This window comes from Copadichromis virginalis, linkage group LG22 (genome assembly GCF_057382275.1).
Source record: "Copadichromis virginalis isolate Kocher_CV1m ecotype Utaka linkage group LG22, C_Virginalis_male_GT1.1, whole genome shotgun sequence".
Taxonomy (NCBI): Eukaryota; Metazoa; Chordata; class Actinopteri; order Cichliformes; family Cichlidae; genus Copadichromis; species Copadichromis virginalis.
Window position 1 is genome coordinate 20,096,069 of NC_140638.1, and position 26,116 is coordinate 20,122,184.

Sequence of the window (26,116 nt, forward strand, 5' to 3'; positions counted from 1 at the left end):
TTAACTGTATATTTCTGCGAACTCTGTTATTCAGAACAAAACTGTAGTTTTATATCCTATCGGACAGGCATATCAAAGCTGCTTCAGCTTTGCGGCATGCAAAGCACCGCAAAGCGCATGCGCTGTAGTAGCTCACCTGTCGTTGCACCTGTTGAATTCTTATCTGTACAACAATGTAAAATACAAAACCAGGAAGCTTTTCTTTCCTCGACTCTCATGACGCTGACGTCACGGAGAATGCGGACTACAATTGCCTTGTTAGAAATAAGTGACCTGAAAACAAACTGAGAGGCCACAGAGCCGCAGAAAATGTTCCGTTTATGCTGTTGCTGCTTCTCTGGCGATAACTCCAACAACAATGAGGTATGTGTTTATGCGCTGCACTGGGTTTTATGGTGTCTTTATAAGAGCGTAAAGTGGCTTCCTTAGAGTTTAGCAAGGAAACTATACAGCTTCGCTTCGCTCGATTTTTCCATTGCAAGTAAAATGATGGGATCCTCTTAACTGCTGTAATGTAGCATTACTGGGTCTTCACCTAATAATCTACTTTTGTTGGGGATTTGAAACATAATTATTATAATATTGAAGCTGAGTTTATGATCACATCGTTGCACTGGTACACGTGATCAAATATGCCTAATATTTGTGGCACAAGAAGAAGAAAAGAAAAACACTATGTAAATAAAAACCAACTTTCGCTGTTTCAGAGACGGCCTCTCCTGGATTCCCGACGCTCTGAAGTCAATAGTGCTGAATCCGCCAGGCTGAGCCGTTCATCAGCGGACAGCGGCAAGTCATCTCAGACTTTTTTTTAATACTTATAAAAATGACAGATGAATTTGATCCACCTGTTTTTCTTGCTGTGTTACTCGTGCTTTCTTTTTTCTTTTTTTCTACTCAGATGCACAGACTGTGAGACGGATTGGACGGCTGGTGATGAGGCGAGTGTGCGTGCCTGAGCTGGATCAGAGGTTTTTGGAGATGGCTGAGACCTTCAACAAGCAGCAGGAAGGCTACGAGGCCGTGGTGCAGCATATAAGAAACCTCCAGCAGAGCTGTGACTGTTCCCATGATGACACCCTTGCTTTTGTTCAGTGTTTGGGGAAGATTAGAGAGGAGCAGGGTGAGTGACACATACTTTTTAACACACGCTTCATGGTAGCTGATGCCTCACTCCCTCCCCCATTTTTTAAAAACTCATGTACTTCCAGAACCAACATACCAGGTCTCTCTTAAGATGAAGGGCTACGACTTCTTCCTCAGTGCGGTTCCTGTGTGGTCTGAGGGCGCAGGTGAGGGGAAACCGCTTCCTCCACGTCTGCAGAGGGCTCAGAACGAACTGAAGGGTGCTTCTGACAGCACCAGGATGACCATTTCAAAGGGGACCACCCTTCAAGAGCTTATCGGCTGGTTGCTCCGTAGCCATGATAAAATGGCTGAGCAAGTGAAGAAGGCAGCAGAAACTTACCAAGAACAAGGGAGACTTAGTGAGAACCTGGAGGAGAACATGAGGGAGGTGAGGAGGGCCAAAGAGTTGTCTCAAGGATACAGACAACAGGCCACGGCAGTTCTCACTGAGGCTGCACAGATAGCAGGGGCTCAACTGTAGTGCACATATCTTTCTAAAAGTTTTGTTTTAACTGACAGCAATGCGGAAGTACAGCATTTCCATGGGTTATCTCCATAAATATCCCCACCAATCGTATCAAGACTGTCATATCTCCTTTTATTATTTGATTATAATAGAAACGTATTCTAACACTTTAAATAGGTTTAAAGTGGGTTTTTTTTATTTTGCGTCATTACATTCTGTCATATGTATTGTTAGAGTGGTAGATGCTCATACTTAACCTGGTTTAAGGTTCTAATAATGAACTCTCGATGTGTGTAACTGTGTAAAAGCCAAAAGCTCAAGCTTCAAACTGTGTTAAATATTCCATTTTAGAATTTTTTTTCTTTTAGATTTAGCTTTGATGATGTTCTTCAATGTAAATTGTGAAGACTTTGAATATATCTGTGTATCTACAGTGCATAATGCCATCAAAGGTTTCAGAGAATCTGGACAAATCTCTGTGCACAAGAGACAAGGCTGAAAATCTGAATGCACGGGATTAAACGCACAGTCCTGTCATGGAAATCACTACATGGGCTCATGAAACACTTCTAGAAATTATTGTCTGTAAACATGCGTTGCCATGTCATTCACAAATTTAAGTTAAAGGCGTATCATGCAAAGAAGAAGCCATATGTGAACATGATCAAAAAACCCTGCTGTCTTCCCTGAGGCACTTAACCTGGACTGAGGCAATGTGGTCAGACAAATCAAATCAAAAACAGGAAAGCTCCATCCTCTGGACTAAAGAGACAATTGTTACCAGTGCTCAGTTCAAAAGTCTGCATCTCTGGTGGTATGAGGATGTATGAGCGCTGTGGAATTGGCAACTTGTGCAGTTGAAAATGAGCACTGCAGGTCCCCTTTTCTCGAATACATGTAATTTCCCTAGCCAACATTAGGGGGCAATGCCGCTTCACTTTTATCTAACAACCGCTCATCGTTTCATCCTCATCAGACTTTTAGAAATAGCACCGCAATGACAAAGCTTGTCTGAACTCCAGAATTAAATTTATAAACGTGCCACTACTTTGTGTGTGTGTGTGACTTTTACCAGAATAGGTTCACTGATTTCTGCGAAGCTTTCCCACAACTCTGCCTGGACTCTGCTTTAACAGATTGCGAACTTCATGGCTGGTATGTTTCCCAGACATGACAGAGCTGACATGATATGACATGAAAGCTCACTGCAACAGCAGCTGAAAACTAAACTGGAGGTTTGTCGTGATTGTGCGTGGGATGTTTTACTGTTTCAATATACAGACTTCTATTAACTGATTAAAAACCGCAACTTTCCCACTGTTATTAACCTAAAAGCCCACCAACACATGGTCATATGCCATGTTGATAATTAATTTCCAAAAATCCATTGTTCTAAAGGCTATTGTCACATGGTCATTTATTGTTTACCAGAGAGGGACAGTTTTGGAGCAGTGTTTCTGTCTTTGGCTTTGGATTAATTAGGTGTAAAGTGTGATGTAAAAGAGAAGCAACACCAACACTTCCTTTTTTATGAAAATACTCGGCAAATAAAAAGAACGAGGATCAAATAGAGCAAAATCTTGAATATAGGCCGTGGACCCAATTTTAGTGAAATATAATGGTTAAAAATGGTAACTGAATATTTTTATAGTTTACTCATTAACATTCATATATTTAGTAAATAATCAAAATCGATAATTAATATCCTGCAAACTGTATGTTTTCTTATACATACAAATCTTCATTAATAGCAGATTTGACAAATCACTTGACTGTCAGAGAGCGGCGACTGACTGGGACAACCTACCGTGATCGTGGAAATTATTAACTTGCGGTCCTCGTGTCTAATTTGATTGGATGGTTTAGTTGGGCGTGCGGCAATTGGATTATATACTTCTCTCTTATTGGCTGAGAAGCCTGGCATTCAGTGTAGAGCGCGTCCTCTTCTCTAAAAGGTAGTCTGAGTGGAGAAAGTAATGAAGATGGAAGGAGGTGATGTTGTTGAATTATTGAGGAGATTTATGGAGTAGCGAAGTGATAGCCGTTTACTCGTCCTAGCGGAACGACGGAGGACGGTGATAGCAGGAAGCTGACAGATAGCATGCCAGTAAGTAAACAGCAACTTCCTCAGTTTGCCTAGAGTCGCCCCTTAGCTGAGCCAGCTAACTAGCTAATCTGTAAGCAACCGTAGTGACAGCTCGAAGTCATTCAGCAAGGCGATGTAGAGAGAGTGTGACGGCTCGGGATTAATTTTAGGTCTCTGGCTCATACGGGCTAAAAAATGCTCTGAAGTGAACGGCGGGAGAAAGCTAATGTAATTTTTCCATTGCGCTAACAGTTCACCGGGACAGAAATTCTCGGGGTTTTTTTTGTTTTGTTTTTTAAAAAAAAGAAGGTGTATAACCAGTATTGAGGGTGTGAGACTAGCTGGTTAGCAGCGCCCAGGAACAGGTAGGATCCTACTTAAATCAACTAAATAATATGATATGACACAGCAGGCGGGGGGGCTTTCCAACTTATCATAGTAACGACATATTCTTTGCTACCATTTTGCTTCTGTCCCATCAGTCGTGGAGGCAGACTTTGTACCTGTCTTTATCCTGTTTGGTAGCAGGTGTGTGCACTTGTTATTCCTCAGGTGATTTGTGTTCGTGACAGGGGAAGAGAAACCACCACAGACGGGCATATTGGATAATGCGTTGTTGGGATTTTTCTAATAGCTGTCATGTGATGCAGCTTTTCTCCACACCACTCGTCCTGTTCTGGGGCTTCCTGTATAGGGGGGGCTGGTGTGAAGCCACAGAGCCTTGCGAGTACGTGCTCGAAGTACTTGAAGTTTAAAGCTGCTCGTTTTACTTCTCTGTGACCTTCGCAAAAAAAGGCTTCTGCTGTTGTGGCAGTTTTTTGTTTTAGCGTTTAATTCGTTGTTGTCCTTTGCTTACCATATGTGTGTGTGTGTGTGTTTACCTTTGACCTTAGGCGGAGGCTGTGCCTAGGGTTTGTTGGTTGGGTGCCCTGTCAGTGTAATGTGTGTGTGTGTGTGTGTGTGTGTGTGCGCGAGCGCGCGAGCAGACACAAGTTTAGGCTTGTTGATGTGTGGCACCCATGGCTGCAAGTGTCTTAGGGCTCTTAATGCTTTTTGACAATGAAGCACAGCAGGTCATGGAGCAGAAAGATCGTGCAGGCTCTGCTGTCATCTGGCATCATGGACAGTCGTTTGTGCCAGAGGGCTCATGAAATTTCCTGGCAATTTGAGTGGTGAAAACTGTTGCAGTCTCTTCCATTTTTTTTTTATTCTGTATCTTTTGCACACACAGGCATGGCATGGGTTAAGCTGTATTTTGTACTTATAAATGCCATTATATGTAGCACTTTAACTCTACAAGAAACCTTGAAAATCAAGCTAATTGTATGCAGGAGGCTGCAAGTGAGTTGCCTAACTGTAACAGGATGAGCTGAAACAAAGCATGTGGTGGGGAAAGAAAAGGAAGTGTTAAAAATGGAAGGAAAAACAAAACCCTTATTTTAATCACTTGCTGCGGGAGGATGGAGAATTGGAGGGGCAAGATGAGGGATACATCACTAGCTTAGAGGCAAGAGAGGAGAGCGTAGGCTGCTATAAGAGGATTCCTCGCTGTTGGGTCTCTCTCTCTCTCCCTCAGCAGTGAAAACCACACACAAACCACACACTCTGTTGTCATTTCTACTTAGCTATATGTTTGCATGGATGAAAGAAAATAGAAGCAGAAAAACAGACCTCCGCCTATCCCCTTTCCCCCAAAGCTACACGAAACCTCCTATTGAAGAAGACTTTAGGGGGAGAGCAAGGTGGGAGTCAGTGATGCAACAGAGTTAAGGTAGTCCAAATAAAGAAGATGCCAACAGACAGTGTAAAAGAGAAGTGATATAAACTGAAGAGAGATGTCAAAATAAAATGTTAAAGTCTTCTGAATGGTGTAAATTACTCTTAGCGGGAGGTGGGGTCAAACTGTGAGCTCTGGGCATGATGGAGGCTCTTTCCTGTCTTCCCCTTTTTTGACCACAGTTGCACAACCCTGCCTTTAACTTTGCTTTTACAAACCACAGTGTAGATTAAAGTAGTTCCTTAATAACTTCTGTTTCTGTTCTTGTTTTTTAGTTCCTCTTTTTGATACTAGTTGCTTAGTATAACAGTTAAAGTGTATCTGAAGTCAGGTGTGGGTAATTTGCTACTGTAGGTTTTATTTTACTTTATTACATTCATTTTTATAGTTGTCTTTCATTCCTTTAGCTTTTCTTCCTTGGTGTAGCAGTGTAAGTAGGATTCTCATTGTTTTGCTAAGCAGCAGTTTCTGTAACTAAACCCTGTACCACAGGAAAAAGCAGCTGGGGCAGCTCAGTCACTCTTAAAACCACCCGCTTCGTCATTCTCTTTTCTTCTCCCTTCCATTTAAACGTCCACTCCCATTGGCCTAAACAACTTCCGCCAAAAAAAAAGAAGAAAAAAAAAAGGAGGTTCCGATTCCGAAGTATGTGTGTAATGGGAAATGATGTAATCAACAGGCAGATATGTATACACGTGTGTGGGTGTCAGCCTAATTCATTCTCACACTTGGACATGCTTCATCTCTCTCACTCTCTCTGCTCCAGCTCTCCCAGACAGGTAGTGTGTGTGTGTGTTCGTGTGTGTGTGTGTGTTCCTTTTCTTTTAAATGTGGCTTTTGTATGAAACCATGTGAAGGAAATACTGGGCTATTGTATGTCTGCCTCAGGTGTTGTGCATCAACGCTGTAAGATCATCAAGCTCACAGCAAGGATTAGAAATGTAAACTCAAAGCCTTTGTTTTGAAAGAAGTCCTTGGAAGGAGGAGTCACAAATAAGCTCATTTAGACTGGCAGCCCAGTGTGTGTCCGTGTGTGTGTTTGTTAGTTCAAGACAGTAGTGTAGGTGTAAAAATCACAGGGAATGAGCTGTCAACTTCTGCTAGCTCACAGGAACAGGTTTTGTCAAACCAGACTTTGAATAAACACACTTGCACAGGCACACTTGTACAATCCATGACACATCCTCTGCTGCTTTCTGCCATGTAGCTGGCTCTGTCAGCTTTTTGCATTTCTATGGTTAAACTACTTAACATGTAGGATATTCCTTGAGCTCGTCTAGGTCACAGGGACATAGCTGTGTATGTACCGTATGTGTGACAGTATCCTTCCTTATCTCATGTGTTTCTCAGAGGCTGAGAGGTTGCCAGGGGCAACAAACATCGACCCCTGATGAAATCTCTGCTTTTATAACCCCCACCAAGGAAGTTTGGCAGTTGGCATGACTGAGTAAAATCTAGCTGTTTCTTATGAAGCTTAGTGAGAAAACTTTCACTGGGTATATTATTTTTAGTTAGTCAGTTTGCAAATAATCCATTGCTGTGCCTCCACATTTCCATGTGAGGAAGTATTGTAATGTTGTAATGAGCATTGTTGTCACAGAGTAATATTTTAAATTACTAATGTTAGATCAGAGGTGTCTGCTCTCTGAATGTGCTTCTAGTGCACCCTGGTGTCGCACTTGTCTTGAGTTATTCACCCCTTGAGATTTCTTTCATACCAAATCACAGATGTCACTATCCCGCTTTTAATTTAGTCATTGATTTCTGCTCTATTTATCTTCCTGGACTGCCCATCTGCAACTCTTCTCCCTTTATCTCACATCTACTTCTTTAGCACATCATCGATTTGTTGCTGTTGCTTGTCAAGCCTGCTCTGCCGCCTTATCTTTGACGCTGGTTTATTCATGTGTTTACTGGTCAGCGTGATTGAGTTGCACAGAGAAAACTCATCAGCTACTGCATCATTTTTGTTCAAGGGTGCTCCCTCCAGTTTGTATTGATTTCTGTCTTGATTAGGGAGCCTGTAATGACACAAAGACCACTAACAAGTTAGCCAGACCTAGATGGAAGGTAAACACCTGCTTAATGACATAATTATGCTCAATAGTGTACTCCCAAGACAATTGCATTTCTATTTTCCTCCACCAGATGATTGAGTCTGCCTGCAGTTTGTCAATAGAGGCTAGAAGTCTTTGAAACAGGTTATTATTTCCTGTGTGCATCTCTGTCTCTTGTGGTTTTAACGTAGTTTCAGATTGAGTTATCATTATATCTGTGTGTGTGCGTCGCTATAGCATAATATTATATGTTGCTTTGCAATATTATATCAATAAAGGGACATCAAATATCAATATTTTATAAAATAAATAAAATTACTCTAAAAATACCCATCTCATGCCAACCATCCTGAGATAACATTAGCCAAGCAAAGTTGCATTAAGTCAGCTCAGCTGAAAAGTAGGGCTGAACGATTATGGAAAATAATCTAATTGCGATTTTTTTTTTTTTTTTTTTTTTTGCCCCAATATTGCGATTGCGATGCGATATGCGATTTTTTTTTTAAGGTCTTTGTCTTCTGTATTATTAAACAAAGACAAGCAATACATCATATAGTATGGCCAATACTATATTACATTAATTTTAAACTGTTCTTTCCTGGAAGACAGACCTCTGTTATGATGACATGAGGTGATGCATGAATTGATGACTGACATTTTTATTTAACTTCTTCAATCACAACAGTATATTTGAACATACACAATAGTTTATTTTTAGCTTACAAACATCTGAGCATAAAGTGCTGACAAGGAACCCTGGTGTAAACATTAAAATGAAAGTCAGTACAATGTGCAGATTGCAGAAATATACATAAACAAAATCAGTGGCTTTACCACACTCAGTTTTTCGACATCTGTGAACTACTAGACAGTCATTCAATTAAAAAATAATATTAAATAAATAAAACTAATAAATAAAAAATACACACATCTTACTGATCTCTGCAGTCAGTAACATTACACATAAAGTGCAAACATAATAGCAATTGTATAAACACACACACAAACACGCCTTTAAAATTTAAAGGCGTGAAATTGGACGGTCTAGCCTTCTGATTAGCGTCACCGCTGTCTCGGTGGAGTTTAATAAACTCGGCCGTCTGCTTCTTGCTATCTAAAATATAACCAGACACTGGTGTAAATTCTCGACTGTCTCATACTTCTGTTTAATAAGTTTTCTGTTTGACGTTTAGTCAGCTGTGTGAAAACCAAGGAGGAACCCACCCGGGGGATTAATAAAGTTTTATTTTATCTAATCTAATAACTTTAATCTCAGCCAAACAGATTTACTCACGAACAAACAAAACACTGAAAAAAGCCCAACAATAACATTTTTAGGTTGTCTAAGTGACTTATATATTACGTTTAACCCGAGCAGCGAAACTCCGCGGTGATCTGAAAATGATGTGCCGGGAGTTGTGCCGTTCTCGGCCGCATCAGTAACCCTCGAGCTCCCGGCTAGCTGTCGAGCTGGTGGGTAGCAGACGCCTCTGAAAACGTCGAAGCACTTTTGCAAATATGGGATATCTTGATAAACCGAGCAGATATTTGATGTTTACACAACTACTTTCTCGCCTGAAAATATGTTAAAAGTTTATTTTGTGACCCAGAAAGATTAGTATGAGTAATTTTAAAACTTAGTAGCGGCCGCCATTGCTGGAAACTGGAGTTTGGCTGGGCCGCGCTATGAATTCTGGGATATGGTAGTAATTTGGACAGCCTTCGGCGCGTCGCTGTGACGTAATCGGTCTACAAATGCGGCCTCAGGAGGATGCAGCCCATGAATTTGGACATGTCCAGAGTATAATCGCAGCCTTTGCGGTTAGAAAATTGCACTTGATCATGTCGCGATATTATCGCAAATGCGATATATCGTTCAGCCCTACTGAAAAGCCAACACACTTAACTTGACAAAGCTACCTCCTAATTCAGAGCAAGGTAATAGCTGAGTCACATGAGCAAAAGATAAGATGGCAACCTCTTTGCATCTAGAAAAACAATCTTGTCTTTGTTTTTGTTTTTCCCTATATTCTCCGACCTGTTGCAGTTTGTGTTAAGTAAACGGTTACCCAGAGCTTATGAGCGTTTCACATCCACTACCACTTATGATCGCAACTAGGGCAGGGCAATATGGCCAAAAATATTTATCACTATATATATTTGAAAATTTGCGATAATGATATAATTGATGCAAGACAAAATACTTTACAACTCCACAACTTTATTAGTGCAAAAAAAACCCCCATTAATTTATTTTCACTTAAACAAGCAGCTGTTTTTATGTGCATTAAAGCTGTATAAAAATGTAATGGTACAAATACAAATTCCTTGCTGACAGTTTAACCAAAAGGCATTTCCAGTGGAAATGGGCTGACATATCCTGAGCCTAACCATGTATAACAGGGGTGTCAAACTCAAATACACAGTGGGCCAAAATTCAAAACTAGAACAAGGTCGCAGGCTAAAATTAATATTTATTGAAAAATATCTTCCTCCAGATTTAAGAATGAATCTCTTCTTATGGACTCAAACAAGTTTTGCTGAAAAACTGAATGTGGAACAAGCAAAGCTTAATACTAAACAATGTATATATTAGCTGTATAATACCAGTAGGCCAGCTCTAATAGTAATTTGGTATGGCTTCGCGGGCCAAATGTAATTAGGCTGCGGGCCAAATTTGGCCCGCGGGCCAGAGTTTGACACCTATCATGTATAATATCCACAAAAGTTAAAAAGAGGTGCTTTGCAACATGAAACTCCACAGTGCCAAATAAATAAGTCAAATACATATCTTTCGGACCATAAGGTGCACGGGATTATAAGGCGCATTAAGCAAAATAAAGCAGTCAGATAAGTCTACCTTTACTCAACTCATTCTTCTTGCTTCCTCCACTTCTGTACCATTGACTCATTAATGCTGAATTCTCTCACAGCTGCTCTCTTCCCATGTTCTACTGCGTGACTGACTGATAGCCTTGTGTTTAAAATCGGCTTCATACGCATGTCTCTTAACAGGTACCATTTTGGAGTCCTTATACACATACAATACAGTTATATTATGTTGAAGCGCAGTACGTATTACTCTGTGAGGCTCTTGACTATGGTAGCCGTAATGCTCCGACAATCCATCAAGCGGTGCAGCATTGTAGCTTACCAAAGTTGTACTAAAACATTTTTTGACAGATTTCTGAGCGCTGTGTACCACATAAAATCGGTTTGAGGTCAGTAAGCAAAACAGAATTCATACATAAAGCCCACCAGATTATAAGGTGCACTGTCAATTTTTGAGAAAATTAAAGGCTTTTAAGAGTGCCGTATAGTCCGGAAAATACGGTAATAGCGACGGTCCACTTGCATGTTCTACAAAAAAAATGTGCTTTGGTGGCTATCTGACGGACAAAAACCAAACCAGTTCCACGTATCTGAAGTTGCACGTTTTTACAAACCAATTCTGGTTCATCCGTTTCATTCACTGATCCGCTTTTTCACTTCTCATTCTCCGTAGCCGCTATGCTTTTTCCACCATGTGCGTACCAAAACAAAAGCACTGCGCATGTGCATTTTACCCATATTCTATCGTGATATTTAATTTTCTTGTCATTGTAGCTTGGCTGATAGGAGGCAACCTTTCTGCAAACAGTTGCTGTCTGACTTGGATTGACTAAAATCACTCTCAGAGAGATTGTTTAAGGTTTGAAAATAATTGCTGTCTAATGTATAAATGCAGATGGATATCCAACATGTTGTCATTAGTCTGAATGAGTCTTTGTTAGTGAGCACAACTTGAAGGGACTTGACGCAACAGGCTGTCAGCTGGTTGCATTCTGATTGTATTCCTATAGAACATTAAGGTTGTTGAGCACAAATGTAATCGTTAAATATCAATGTCTGCCTACGCAGACAGCAACATATGTCTGATTTCTGATGATTTATCATAATTAATTGTTAAATTATCAGAGAAATTGCATGTAATTGCCATCTTGACGCCATTTATTTGCATGATGATATCAGATTGATTTAGTGAAATGTTGGTATTCCTGGCAATCTCATTATATCGTGATAAATATTTTTGGTCATATCGCCCTGCTCTACTGATAGGTCAGTACTGTAGATTTCTGGATCACTGTTATAAAATGGCAAGAAATAATAAGCCATGTTGTGAACATGACCCATGTTCACGTTTGTGCATGAAGATGAGAGAAGCACAGGGAGGATTTTAAAGCACAGGGTTTTAATAAAAAAAAAAAAAAAAAAAACAGACAAAGGGAGCTTGAAAAGGTCTTTCATATACAGTTTATGAAATAACTGAATTAAAAGCCTGTCACGTCTTCATCACACTGGTTAAATGACACAGACGCAACAGAAAAATGGTGATCAACAAGGCCGATATCGGCTGATGCCAATGTTCACCTGGCGCGTCCATGAGTCCTTGGTATGCTGATCCTATCTTGAACTACGTGAGTCATAAAGTTGAAAAGATTAACAATGTATGACTGATGCGTCATTTGACTGGAAAAAAAATTGACCTGAGTGTTGATTTGAACATGTTATTCATTCATGTTTTGTTTTGTGTTTTTCCAGCCTCCTGTTTTGTAACAGTTTCTGTCACATGTTTCTGCGAAGGCTACTTGTAAGTTGAGCTGGCTACTTCCTTATTTGGCTCTTTGGAAATTATAAATGGCCTCTGTTCTCCATTTCTAACTGGTTATTAGACATATTTATTGATGTGGTTTCAATGACAAGAATAATCTGCATATTAAGGGTGGTCTGACTTCTTCCTCTTAGTATTACTTAATTGCGTGTATCCTTCAATGTTGAGCTGATTTGACTCTTAACCCTTTTCCATTGTCTCTACATTATTATTCTTTCTGTGTATCTTGTTACTGACCATGCATCAAACTTTGTCACTGCAGTTTCTTCCTGCTGCTGGGATTGAAGGCAAATATATCACATAGATAGGCGGCAAGGCTGGCAGCTGGTGATTGTAGCTTTCACGTGTCTTTTTCTGGAGCCATATGATTTTGATTGATTGATTGATTGGTAATTTATTTCAACATGTGAACAATATACAAGTACATTTAGAAAAGAAATGAGAGAAAAAAATATACTATACAAATTACATACAAAAAAACATTCTGATTAATTTACATGTTGAAAGGGAGTGATGCAGATGACATGCCCCAGACGCCAGTGTGGACACAGTAGTTGGGTTAAAAGTGATTCTGTAGGAGGAGGAAGAAGTCCTCTGACAAGTCTGACTCATCCTCAGTGTAATCACACTCTTTATTTTGTTACTCAAGTTAGTCTGCCATTAAACAGCATATGCTGGCTGTCCTCGTTGTCCTCATCAGTGTTAAAGAGCAGAACAACAGGCTACCACAAAGGACTAATTTCTGTAAATGGAGGCTATTCTGCGTTATAATCCTTCCACATTTTATGAGTCACTGGCTCCCCTCCCCCCTCGTCATTCCTGTCATTGGTGGAGTCCATAAATAGACACCTGGCTGCCATGAAGGGACCAAGCACTGAAGTAATACAAAAAGAAGCATTTGAATGGATGAAAAAGGCATCTGGAGGCAGAGAGCATGAGGAAAGAGAAATGATGTGTGGGAGGATAAGTGGATGGGTAAAAGAGGGACAGGGAAAGGAAGGCACAAAAATCAAATAACTATTTTTTTTAAATTACCATTTTATGCTATTTGTGCTTGTTGGGAGATTTTCTGATTAATATCTGTCCAATAATCTATAGAATGTGGGTTTTGTATTTATTTTAAAGAGTATTTTCTTTAACAGAATATGTTGCGTAATGTTACCTTTCAAAGCCAGCCTTCTACCTGAGGTGAAAGTAAAGACATTTTTAATAACCGCTTGTGTATCTTTTAATCTAAGAAGTGAAACATTGGAGTAGTGTTAAATTGAAAATATGCCATCTTCCCTGCACCAAATTTTAGCACATTTTTCTGTGTGACGGGTATGAGCATAAAAGGACTCTTTCCTTCCCTGTTTTTCTTTTTCCTCAGCCTCTTTCACCAGACATACCAAACATGGAATTTGAGTCTGCATTCAACAGTCAATTTAGCCTTGTACTTGCAGTCTCAGAGTGCGCACACAACACAGGCACCATTCACTGAAAACACAGGATTCATCAGAGAGGCACAGAGGTGGTATCTGGCCTGCCATGGTCTTACAGTGATAGTCACACTGTAGATTTGGTTAAGGGGTCGTCAACATGTACATATGTGTTGCTCCAGTGATACAAAAAAAATGTGACATTTAAGAAGTAAATATTTAAATGTGATTTATGCAGATGCCTCTAAAGAGGATGGTGTTAGGCAGACTCTCACTATTGGTTCATTAGAAAACTGCTGCAGGGATTTCCATCACATTAATGGTCATTGTTAAAATTGAGTTTTTCCTTCTGTAGCGCCTGTTCAGCAAGTATCTGCATTCAGCCATGCCATATTTCTTATTCTCGTCAGTGCTTGAAAAGAGAAGCCAGCCAGGTTTCTCTGTGTGGGTGATTTATGATTTTTATTTATTTATTTTTTTCGATTTGTAAGCCTAAGTTGAGAAGGCGGCGCCTGCAGAGGTGTGCGTCTGGAGAGCAGTGAGCGGGAAGGAGAGACTTACTGTTTGATGTGTAACAGAATTTTTCTTTTTTTTTTTTTCTTTTTTTTTCTGAAAGTTACCAAAAATAAAAAAGAAGGCTGATAGATTTAGTGGAGCTTTGTTCAAGTGTGGACTGTTTGTATGTGTTCTGTATATTTGCGGTCATAAATGTTAACATTTATTATGCAGATTGTTTGTTTTTGTTTTAATCAGGGTTTCTTTTTCCTTTTTATTTTATTTTCTTTTATTTTTTTTAGGTAGAGGTAACTCCACTGCAGATGAAGGAACATGTTGGCTATGGACCAAGGAGTGGTGGAGGAATGGCTGTCAGAATTTAAGGTAAAGCTTCATTTTCTGTATGAAAGTGTTTGTTTGGGCAGGGAAAAAAATACTAAAAAAGTCATTTACCTGTGATCTGTATACAGTACATACTCTGCTTCTTATTATTGACAGGATTTATTTCACACATAAACAAACACACTTTGAAGTGCTTCGCTACCAGAAAATTGCACGCTCCTACTCAAATATGAGCATTTGCTGTTAGGTGACCAGTACTAGAGCTGCGGCTTAGTGACGAATATTAATGAAGGAGCAGATGAGATTTTTTTTTTTTTTTTTCTTTTTTTTTCTCCTGTGTGAATGTGTGAGGACCAATCTGCTGTCATGTCTGTAAAGTTGACCTAATATAACCAGCTCAGTGTGACAGACAGTGATTGTGGTTAAAGAAGCTGTCAGGGTCTCTGCAGGATTTCACTGCTATTAAAACGTCATTTCAGAAGCAGCATAACCAGACTATCAGTCTGCTTTGCTGCTAAATGGCAGATTTTATTAATAAAAATAAAAAAAAAGCAATGATATATATATTTTCTTTTTTTTTTGCAAATCAGTGTAAATAATATGAATTTGTGTTTGTCTTTTCAGTGTTTGCTTTTCAAACTGAAATGCTGTAAGACCTAAATGTGTAGCATGTTAAACTTCAGCTGGTTACATATGTGTTTCAGACCCTTCCTGACAGTGCCGTCTCCACCTATGCTGCCTCACTAAAAGACAAAGGTGCCCTGGTCCCTGCACTTTACAAGGTCATCAGAGAGAACTACAGTGACGTATGTAGATATAAATCTTTTATTAACTTGAAAATTAGATTGTAAAAGTTTGACCACCCAACCTTTAACCAGTACTTAGTATTTAGTCATGTGTTCAGTCCGACCATTTACCTGCTTTGTTTTTGTTATTGTTATATTTTTGCTCAGGCTTGATAATCTTGTGTTTATGGATGTGTCAGATTTGCAAACACACTGCGTCCCTCAAGCAGTGCTGTGTTTATACCCTGATCTTATCGTTGAACCGTAGATGCTAGTTGCAAAATTTGTTGCAAATGAGTTGGCAGTTCTTGTCTCGTGATTTTTACTTTGTTTTTTATTTTAAATGTTGTGGCCTAATTGTATGCCATGTGTTTTTTCTCTTTTGGATATGTGTCCCATGCAGTTACTAGAGCCAGTGTGTCACCAGTTGTTTGAGTTTTACCGGAGCGGTGAGCCGCAGCTGCAGCGTTTCACGCTACAGTTCCTGCCAGAGCTCCTGTGGAGCCTCCTGTCCGTCAGCGCAGCCAGAGACCCCCACACCTCCGGCTGCATCGAGGCCCTGCTGCTAGGCATTTACAACCTGGTGAGGGAGAGGGTGAAGCACTTGTTGCAGTTGTTTTCTAGTTGCAGAGATGAAGCTCACGGGTGATCGGTTTTATTTATTTTTTACTAGGGGTGAGCTGCTCTGGTTGACGGCAATAAAATGTATCTAGTGTTTTAAGTGCACAGTAAGGAAAAACACTAGAAAAGTCCTTGATCCTTACCAAGTGGAAATTATCATGCAATTTGCCAACAAAGAGGACTTAACTGCTCAACTATTTCAGGGATCTGCGTCATGAGTTTTGAAAGATTACTTTCTGCCCTTTCTGCCATGTTAGACAGCCGTGACAGGAAATACGGGGGAGGAGTGGTGGAAACAGTGACTTTGCACATATACACTGATGGACAGCACCTTGCAAATGCCTTTTTTCATTTGCAGATAGATGGGAGTATTAGAAGTGATTAAAGTTTGAGTTGTATTTCATCCTTTTCAGCTCCGAGTGATCTATCAGCAAAGTCCACTGTCTCCTCACTTCCTCTCTGAATACCAGAATAGGTCAGCTGTCACTCAACATACTGGCTGGTTCCCATTAATCTGTTTGACATTAACATGCACATAGAGGGGCACCAAAACCCCGCGGTTTGTGCCTGTGTGAGCACGCATGCATACATATGAGTGCACACCAACAAAGTGTCAGTAGGGAAATGAGACCCTCAGGTTTATACACAGCCACCCACACATGACGGATGACTGTGCTCGAAGAGATCAGCACACGCTCTTTAGAGGTTTGAGGGCAGACGCAGATGGAAAAAGGGCTTTTTTATTTTTGCTTTTGCCCACATAAGTTTTCCCTCTTCCTGTCTTTCTCTTTTACAGGAAATAGTTGATAAGGATGGACAGAGTAAGGTGTTATCTTTTACCGTCCCTTCCCTCTCCAAACCCTCAGTTTACCATGAGGTGAGTGTGTCCTTCATTCAAAGTTGTGCCAGGGTTGTTTCTGCAGAAATGTACTTACATAAACTGTATCCACCTCTAGCCTTCAACTATTGGCTCCATGGCCCTTACCGAAGGAGCTTTAGCTAACCATGGGCTGAGCAGAGTGGTGTACAGCGGGCCTCACCTCCAGAGAGAAACCTTCACAGCACAGAACAGGTAAGACAGTCATGTTGGTTTTAAAATGTGCTTTACCTGTAGCAGGATGTCAGTCTGTTCGTTTTCAAAGTGGCAGCAAACACCATCTAATTAACAAAATAAGAATGCACATAAAGGAAGATGGAAAATCTGATCAAAAAAGGTACTTTTACTTATTCATTTGTGAATGCATGCTTTGTATTATAGCCTAAAAAGGACATATTACCTTTAATAACAAACTGGCTAAAACAGATTCATGATGACTTGTGTACTGATGGGGAATTAAGCTGCTGCCATGGTTTTTATTTTAGGGTAGCTTCAGCTGTGGCCTGTGGCAGTTGTCTCTGCCTTGTTACATTTAAACTTGTTATATTGCCATTAGGGTTTCTTAAATTATTCTAACTGAGATGAAAGACTGGCGGCCATGTTGGCCTGAACTGAACGTCCTCTGCCTTAACCATTTTTAATTTTAACAAATCGCTTGTTTTCCAGTAGGAGAATTCTTATTAGACAAAAAAGTGGTGCATTTAAAGATCCCACACAAATATTATGAATGTTTTGGTTCTTGTTATCCTAATCCTATCATATCCTGTACAGATGGAATTTCAGGTTTTAAGATTTTGGTGTGTCTTGCGTAACGTGCCATTTCAAGGGTTTGTTTGTGTTATTGAGATTTGAGGTGCTGACCTTCCTCCTGCTTTGCTACAACGCCGCTCTCAGCTACATGTCCTCCACCTCCCTGCAGTCCCTCTGCCAGCTCAGCTCCAGGTAAAATATATAAACACACACACGCCCACGAGCATTAGCATTTGTGGGTCACTACAGCTGGGTCAGACGCACACAAACTGCTTTCCAACTTTATAGCTTGTGTTGCTGAAGTTCTAGGTAATATTTTATGGAGGCAACTTACAAACACACACCCACACACGCATGCGCGCACACGCGCGCACACACATACACACACGTTTGCAAGTTGCTGCTTATCTGATCCTCTTATAGACTTTGCTGCCAGAGAGAGCCAAGATATCGCTATTTGGCAAAGAGCTGCAGTGTACACACATCCCAGCTCAGTAATCTGAGCATTGGTCTGCTGAGCTAAAGAGAAGTCATCGGCCTCGATTTCTGCCTAACTGTTTGCTGTGTTAGCAGCGCTGTACAATGCATAAAGCTTCTAATATACGGTACAGGTGTTACCTCATGCTTTTTGACTCCTCTGAAGCTTGTTAGATGCATGGTGTGTGGGGGTGTGGGTGTGGTTTAACTTAGAATCTTGCTTGGTGAGTTTCACATCAGCTCAGCTCGCCACACAGTTAAGTAAATGGCTTTAATGGTGCTGCAGCTAAGTGGCCCACTGGAGTGGTTTCTCTGCTTCCATTCTTACTCATCTAAACCTCTCTAATGTGTTTTTATTGGTTATCTACCAGGGTGTGTATTTGTGGTTACCCACGGCAACAGATGCGGCGGTACAAAGGCATTAACGCACGGCTCACAGTCACATCAGAGTTCCTGGTTCAGCTCATCACAGGGATCCACTACGCCTTGTGAGTACAAACGCACACGCCAGCACACAGTGAAAGTTCTCATGGCGTCACAATGTCAAAGTTGCGTTGTTAAAAAGATTCCACAGAGATTGGGTACAGGAAGCTCCTGATACTCGTTAAGATAATTAGTGCAGACAGTTTATGTTCCAAGCTTACATTTTATAAGTGATGTGAAAACGTAATTACAATCTTTTCTGTTGTCTCAGCTAATTTCTTTAAATTGTACTTATTTCAGCATGTCAGATTAAAATAAAATGATAATAACAATAATCCCTTAATCTGTTTTAGACTAACAAACTGTGTGTGTGTGTGTGCGTGTGCGCATGTGTGCGCACATTTCTGCTCCTGTGTAGGTGTAATGGTGAAGTTGACCTGGGATCCAAAGCACTGGATGACGTTCTGTATCGAGCCCAGCTAGAGTTGTTCCCCGAAGCCCTGTTGGTGGGTGCAATGATATTTTTCTGCCACTATCACACCTCCTCTAAGTGTGTGTCTGTGTCTTTAAGTGTAAGAGAGAGGGGAGAGCATGTGATGGTTGTGCACATGCTGGCTTCTGGTTTTGTTTCATGCACGGCACAGTATACGGCATTGTCTTGGTGTGTGTGTGTGTGTGTGTGTGTGTGTGTGTGTGTGTGTGTCAGTCAGAGTGCAAGCAGAGTGTAATCCCACGAGATTATTTACATGCTTTCCACTCTGCTCCGTTAAGCTATAATCCTTGCGGCCCAGGGAGTAGAGGATTGAACCCGCACTTACAGTATTACTACACAGTTCAAGGTGTGCTCCTTCACAACAATCAAAACAAACAGCATTTACACTCATATTAGTAACAGTGGTGATGGTTTATTTTATTTTTTTCCCGTGTAAAGGAGTTGCACATGTGATACTGTGGAAAGTTTAAAATGTCAATTTTGTGTTGTCGGTTTCTGTGTTGCAAGTGGAATACACCAGGTGGCTGCTAGCTTAGCGTGCCGTGGTGGCGTGTCCCTCATGAGACCAGTGTGCCGAAGCCTCACAGACAAAAGACATGTTGTGTTGTGATTATGAGTCTTTCTGCCGTGTGTTACGTGCTCGGCTGTTAGGAGATTATTAGTGCAAGTGCCCCGTGAGGAGCACTAGGAACAAAGATTATTGTATAAAGACTTGTGAAATCCATTTCAGTGTGACACACAAGTCTTTGTTTTCCTTCTTTTTATTTTGCTTCTTCCGTTACTTAATTCCTGCATGTCTACTATGTGCAAGTGAAATTATTGATGAGATGTTGTTGGATTAGCCACTTGACAGAACATCAGCGTGTACTTCATGTCCATCCTGTGCTTGGTTGATGGGGTCAATTTTCTAATGTGGTTGAAGCAGGGATGCTCTGACATAGTGTCTGAATATCATATGTTGGCTGATATTGGTCACCAGGAGCAGAGCTTCTCCTGTTTCACATCAGGTTTTTGTTGGCTAAGTGAAATACTTAAAACTGATTTATTATTATTATTATTATTATTATTATTATTATTATGTTAAGTAGAATAAGTTAGTATCAACATCAGCTATCAGCCCAATTGAAGGCTCGGTGTGTATACATCCTAAGTTGTGCTTGCTATACATTGGTACTGTTTTATTTTTTTGGTTTTTGGTTGTTGTTGTTTTTTTTTGTTTGTTTGTTTGTTTGTTTTTGTTTTTTTGTTCCCAATAAGGGAAAAAAGATATGGAAATGAAAGTAGAAACTTTCTGTAATTTTTGGAGCTGTAAAATGGCATACACTTATAATATCGACAGCTTTGTAACTTAGCTTAAAAACTCTAAATTTGGCAGTGCACAGTAAATCCTCGGCACTTGATCTTGCATAAAAACATAATTATAGTAAACACTTTTAAAATGGTAAAAATTCTGCTTATGTTATTTTTGCACTAATGCAAATTCGCACTAGCTTTCGATAACAGTTAGTTGTAGTAAAGCTGCTTCAGAGTTTTATGCCACCTGAGCCTGAATGCAACATGAGACTGCTGTATTCTTCCATCAGTCTCAGTTCACTTCATACTAAGATTAGTGTGTGTAAAGATGTTGGGGCATAAATCCTTTTTTCTTTTTTTTTCTTTTTTTAATATAAAAAAATGTCTGAATACAGCTGGTGTTAAGTGTAACAGGTGTCTGACTAATGGTTAACCATGACCTGGGACATAAATTTACCATTGCCTTCATAAACCATAACTCTCTTTAAACCCAGAAATTTTAAACATTACCTAAAAATAAAACTTGAACTTTGAAACCTAAAAGAGCAAACATAGACAACAGGCTGTAGTTTGTCTATGAACTTTATTACATTGTTAGATGATTGTAATAATATAACGACATCTGCTGTGCAGCTAAGGAAGCTTTCTGGCAGAATTGGAATCAATTGAACTATAATTAAATTTAAATTTAAAATCTATAATAAAATTATTGGTTTTTGGGTTATTTTTCCATCTTGATGGGTGCATAATTTCAGTGTGGCCTTCATCTGTGTGCTGGCTTCTTGAACGATGCACTCAGTCATCAGAACTTTGAGAACCCCCATGATCTAAGGCTCAATGTCTTTCTCCTAAAATGTGTTACAGAGTAATAGACTGAACTGTGAAGCAGTAAATGTGTGATTCTTGTTATCTCCAGGTGGGTAACGCCATTAAGTCATCACTGCACAGTGCAGCACTGAAAAGCAACAATAAGGAGGGTGCGCGGAGTATTCAGGTGGAGATCACACCTACCTCCTCGAGGATCTCCCGCAACGCTGTTACCTCCCTCTCGATCAGGGGACACCGCTGGAAGAGACATGGTGAGACGCATACACAGGCCTAACGCAAACTTGCCAAACAAGAGTTCCTACACGCTTCTCTCATGTTTTAAAAGAAAAAGGTAAAACCAACAAATGAATTTAACACCAAAGGAGAGAGCAAGAGGTTTAGATCTCATCATGCGCTTTCCCCTTTTTCACTGTGTGACAGTCGACGTGTTGTTGTCATCCCTCATGGAGCCCCTCAATATCATAGATTGCCCATCCTCAGCTTTCTAACTAGTGCCGTCCCTCTCCGTCTTAGAATCTGCTCATTGAAAACCACCGCTTCCTGTCTGATTTCTGAGAATACTCTTGAGATGCTGGCAGCACAGGGACAGAACAGCCTGCCAGGCAGACAGATTCAGCATGCCACATAAATCAGATCAGACAGAGTGCAGGTAGTGTTTTTAAAGTAGGATACTGGTGGAAAATTTGTGTGTGCTTATCTTTTGTGCAGTTTCAGCCTTGTGCCGAAGACTTTTATTAATATTATAATGACCACAGAACAAATGAATCAGACTTCCATTACCCTCTAGAGTAAATGATGGCAGCCTCTTTGTGGTGCAGAATTAGGAGAGGGCTGTTCTCTTTTCCCAGTGTAGCTACGTCTGGGTAAATTACAGCCTTGAGCTAGTTTAATAAGTAGGTTTCACATTGAGTCTAACGCCTGCTTTTTCTGTCACAGATCGTACTTTTGTGAGTGTTTTTATATAGCAGATGGAGGAAAACGGTATTAAGTATTCATTTATTTGCGAGGATGCACAGTGATCTATGAACAGTATTATTTCATTTGAGTGCTGTGTTCGTATTCACTCCCATTTAGCATGTACGTTGACCATGTGTTATGTTCTGATCACTATGATTTGTTTTTTATTTTTATTTTTCTGCCATTACATTGATTACCTGTTTGTCTCTGTGTTTTTTCTGTTGTCTGTGATCTTTTTTTTTTTTTTTTTTTTTTTTGCAACCTTTTTTGTTTTTCATGTACCTCTGCATGAAATGTGCATGTGCGTGCGTGTGTCTATATGTTTGTGTATTGTTTCACTACCCCGTCCATGCACCCACCCACCAGCAGAGAACCAGGAGGTGTGTGTAGACGGTGAAGCTGCGGTGGGGGGCGTGGCCATCCCAGAGATCAATGTAACGGGCGTGAGCGGTGATCGAATGCCCAACGGGGACTCCCTGCGGCCACGCCCCGATGGCCGTTCCCCGGCAGACGGCGACATGATGGGTGCCACCTCTGAGGTCAGCATGGACCCCCGAGGTCATGACTCCAGCATACGTCTGGAGGTCAGGAGGCAGAAGTCTGTGAGGCGAATGGTGGAGAATGAGGGGTCTGGGTCAGCCTCCACAGGGAGGAACCAGTACTAAGGTCCTACCCCTCCTTCCCCTTGCCCCACTCATGGGGTAACCTAGGTAACCAATTGTGGGGTCGTGGTCTAAAAAAGCTGCATGATCTTTTTTTTTTCTTTTCCCCCCCTTTGTACCTGTTTGCGTTGGGTTCTACCCTCCTCTCACTGTGCTGCTCCTCTCATCTGTCTATTAAGCATCATTCATTTTTACTCTCTCCTTTGTGGCTAAAGCTTCTTCATAAAGATCTCCTGCTGGAATTTCTAAAGGGCAAATGAATTATTTAAGATGCCACTGAATAACAGATCGATAACCTAATAAAAAATGCATTAAAGTCAAAGGAATGACATGTGCTTATGATGAGCGAGTTGATGACATTAAAAGCAGAGCATTAATCAGAGAGGGGAATAGTAACGGTGTTAAAATGAGACTTTCCTGATCAGTGAAGGTCACCCCAAAAGCCTATACTCACTGTTAAGTCATGATGACCTTGAATAAAAAGACCTAGATATCTTTGTTAGCATATCGAGGAAACTCCTGTGTTTTCGCCGCAGTTATCAGAGACCTTCTTGGTCTGTTTGCCTCGACACATTACCCCAGGTTGCACCTGGTCACAGATTACTTCCTTCTGACTGGTAGGTAGGAACTGAGAAACGATACGTTGGTCTTGAATTATGTGCTTTCGCCATATTTAAATTTAGAATCCAATGAGTGCATATTTGTTTTGAAGAGGTTAAATCTGAGCACGAAAGTAAGTGTAACAAGACCTGCTTATCTGTTTTTCAGCTGTTCTGGTGTTTGTGTCACAGTGGTAGCATCAGATTAGAAATGTGTGTTTCTGAATGTGAAGGTGGTTGGAAGCTCACACACAGTTGTGGATGCATGAATTCAAGAAAACAGGAAAAGTTTTCTTGTGTATTTAGAGTTAGTGAAGAGAGAAAAAATATTTAGGGTGTGCCTTGGTTTGCTTCCCTTACTTTCCCTTCATGGTCTTTCATAGGTTTTGCTCTTAGATGCTGTCCTTTCCTGCTTTTGGGATCAAACATGCACTCCTCTGCCACTAAATTACTGACCGTTGTCTCACAGAGCTGCTGGGTCTCTCAACCTGTGTACTGTACCCGGACTTACTGTTTCTGGTCAGGTGGTGAAAGATTGCAGTGTGAGGTCGCCACCTGCTGGACAGTGATGGACCTCCTCTGTCATCCAGCAGCATGATATTGCGCAAAATTCAAACAAGCCTCTAAAGGATTGAATGGATTAGACTGGATGACAGATGAGGTTCTTCACTTTTGACACGTGTGCCGTTTTCTCATGTTTCTCTTGTTTCCTCTCCCCTTGTCTATCTCACAGACGCAGTGGATCTGGGTTCCCCGGATGAGCTGATGGATATTTCGGAGGTGGATGAAGGGGTTTGGCCAGGTGGCGCGGGGCCTGACATGACCCCACCCACCATCACTATCAGCAACAGTGTCACAACATTGAACCTGGGGGCCAAAGCCATGAAGAAGTGTCGGCTTGGCGGGCGGACCAGCAAGGACAAGGACAAGGAGGCGGGCCCTCTGATGCCAGGCCGGGCCGCCAGCGAGAACGCAGAGCTGTCTGTTAAGCGGCTAACGCTCACTTCCAGCCAATCGGTGCCCAAAGCGGGAGCCCTCACCAGCCTGACGCGCACCGCCAGCGCCGTTTTCTCACGCTCCTTTGAGCACGTGGCCAGCGGCAATGCCCCTCCCTCAAGCAACCACACCACCTCCGAAGCCGGCCGCTACTCCTGCAGCCTGCAGGAGGAAGGCTTGGCGTACTTGAGTCCAGCGCCAAATCACACACAGCGCTCCCCCAGCATTAGCGTTCATCTCGGCTCTGACCTTTGAACTCAAGTGTGACTCTTGACTCGTCTCTGATCCTGTGACCCCATACCTGTGACCTGGAACTCCAAGCCATGCTAACTGCAGTTGACTGCAAAAGAAACACTCCAGCTGTTTCCCCCTTGTCACACCATTTTTTTTTTTTTTTTTTTTTATCCCCCCCCCCCCCCCGGTGTCTTTAACTCTGTGCTGTGAAATGCCGAGCGCAGTCAGAGGCACGAGGACGCCGCTTACAGCTTTGTCTGACTTTTAGCAGTGCGCTCATGACCTGGACATAACTGTGGTCGTAAACGAGCGTGCTTAAAATTCAAAATCACTAAGAAACTATGTGGAAAAGTACTTCAAAAGTGATCTAATCTGTATTTGTTGCCCTCTGCATGGCTTTTCCATACATCCATCCTTACCGCCCAGGTTTGTTAAAGGGCACATGTTGAGTGCGCGAGCATGTTTGTGAGTGAGTGAGTGTGTGTGCGTTGACTTTATCTGTACGTACAACTGTTTTTAGATAAAAAGGCTGCTGATTGATGAAGTGAAATAGTTGATTCTCCTAGTTGGAACACTGTTTCTACTACTTTTATAAAAAAAATAATGATTATAATAATGGATTCCTTCCCATAGCAATACAAAACTGTTCTATTCAGTGGGGTTTTTTTTTTTTTTGGTTTTTTTTTTATATTTTGGGCTGTTTACTGAATCTTCCTTCTGTTGGCACTTATCAGAAGTTATGCCTGTGCTTTATTCGTCCTAAAGAGAAACAAAAAACCTACAACTAAAACATTAAAAATCAACCAGTATGATAAGAATCTGGTCTTTATGTTTACAATCACACAGTATTCTCATTAAAGATGGAGAAGCAATATTACCCCTGCCCCACCAACCCCCCCACCCCCCTCGCTCCTTCCTGAACTGCTGTGTATTTGATGGCAAAAATTTAAAACGAAGACAAAGAGGATTTGGGTTTTTAATGGATGATGGCTGTGTGTGCGTGCGTGTGTGATTTAAGTATTAAATTTTGCACATGGAAGAACAAATGAGTTGTGTTTTTTCAGCGCTGGTATTTTCTTATTCATGAGAAAGTTTTGACTCTCAAACATCGTCTTTCCCTGTAAGAGAAAAATGCTTTGGAACCTTTAAAAAAAGAGCAACAAAGTGATTAAAGAATTTGGTACTTCACAGTGAAGTTCCACTGACTCTACCTTAAATGTGGAAGATCGTCTGAAGCAACAGGGCATCTTTCCCGTCCTGTGATCCACTCACCATTCCAGCTGTTTGTAGTGCTTTAGTGACGTGTTTCCTGTGTCTCCTCTTGTCGTTCATCACTGCACAAGACATGGTGATATTCTCTTGTACCAGCAAACAAATAAAAACTCCAACCATCAGCTAATTTTGATGTCTTAAATCAAGCGTTCATGCTGCTCGACCTCCAAGCAAACTTGTAGTCTGTTGTCTGTATACTAGAGCTATGTGTCTGTAGCGTGGTGGGACAATAATCATGTTTTTCTGTGTGTGGTTTAACAGAATGTGAACGGGTAAGCTGTTGTACATCATACTGTTGTACTCAAGACCGGTTATATTGGCCTTTCTACGTCTGAAAATAACTCACTGCTACAACTTCTGGGAATAAAGTGTTTCTATATTTCACTTTTCTGCTCTTGTGTTTGTTTTTTCTGCTCATCACTAAACATC

General features: G+C 41.0%; 2 protein-coding genes across 6 annotated transcripts; both read left to right on the forward strand.

Moving 5' to 3' along the window:
- Positions 1-98: 98 nt before the first annotated feature.
- On the forward strand, positions 99-2,633 carry LOC146683258 (uncharacterized). The gene is made up of 4 exons (XM_085446077.1): positions 99-363; positions 708-789; positions 902-1,123; positions 1,212-2,633. The coding sequence occupies exons 1-4, from the start codon at positions 310-312 to the stop codon at positions 1,607-1,609; spliced, it is 756 nt and encodes a 251-aa protein (XP_085302203.1). The 5' UTR covers positions 99-309; the 3' UTR covers positions 1,610-2,633.
- Positions 2,634-3,533: 900 nt separating this feature from the next.
- On the forward strand, positions 3,534-26,071 carry hycc1 (hyccin PI4KA lipid kinase complex subunit 1). 5 transcript variants are annotated; one of them, XM_085445773.1, is made up of 12 exons: positions 3,534-3,701; positions 12,096-12,144; positions 14,381-14,462; positions 15,125-15,226; positions 15,609-15,788; positions 16,623-16,703; positions 16,783-16,898; positions 17,550-17,645; positions 18,302-18,418; positions 18,772-18,859; positions 21,056-21,218; positions 23,919-26,071. In XM_085445773.1, the coding sequence occupies exons 3-12, from the start codon at positions 14,412-14,414 to the stop codon at positions 24,434-24,436; spliced, it is 1,512 nt and encodes a 503-aa protein (XP_085301899.1). In that variant the 5' UTR covers positions 3,534-3,701; positions 12,096-12,144; positions 14,381-14,411; the 3' UTR covers positions 24,437-26,071. The 5 variants fall into 5 exon arrangements, with proteins under 5 accessions (XP_085301899.1, XP_085301901.1, XP_085301902.1 ...); XM_085445775.1 differs by lacking the exon at positions 12,096-12,144 and adding an exon at positions 22,291-22,634 and having other exon boundaries at positions 23,919-23,982; XM_085445776.1 differs by lacking the exon at positions 12,096-12,144 and adding an exon at positions 22,294-22,634 and having other exon boundaries at positions 23,919-23,982.
- Positions 26,072-26,116: the final 45 nt, after the last annotated feature.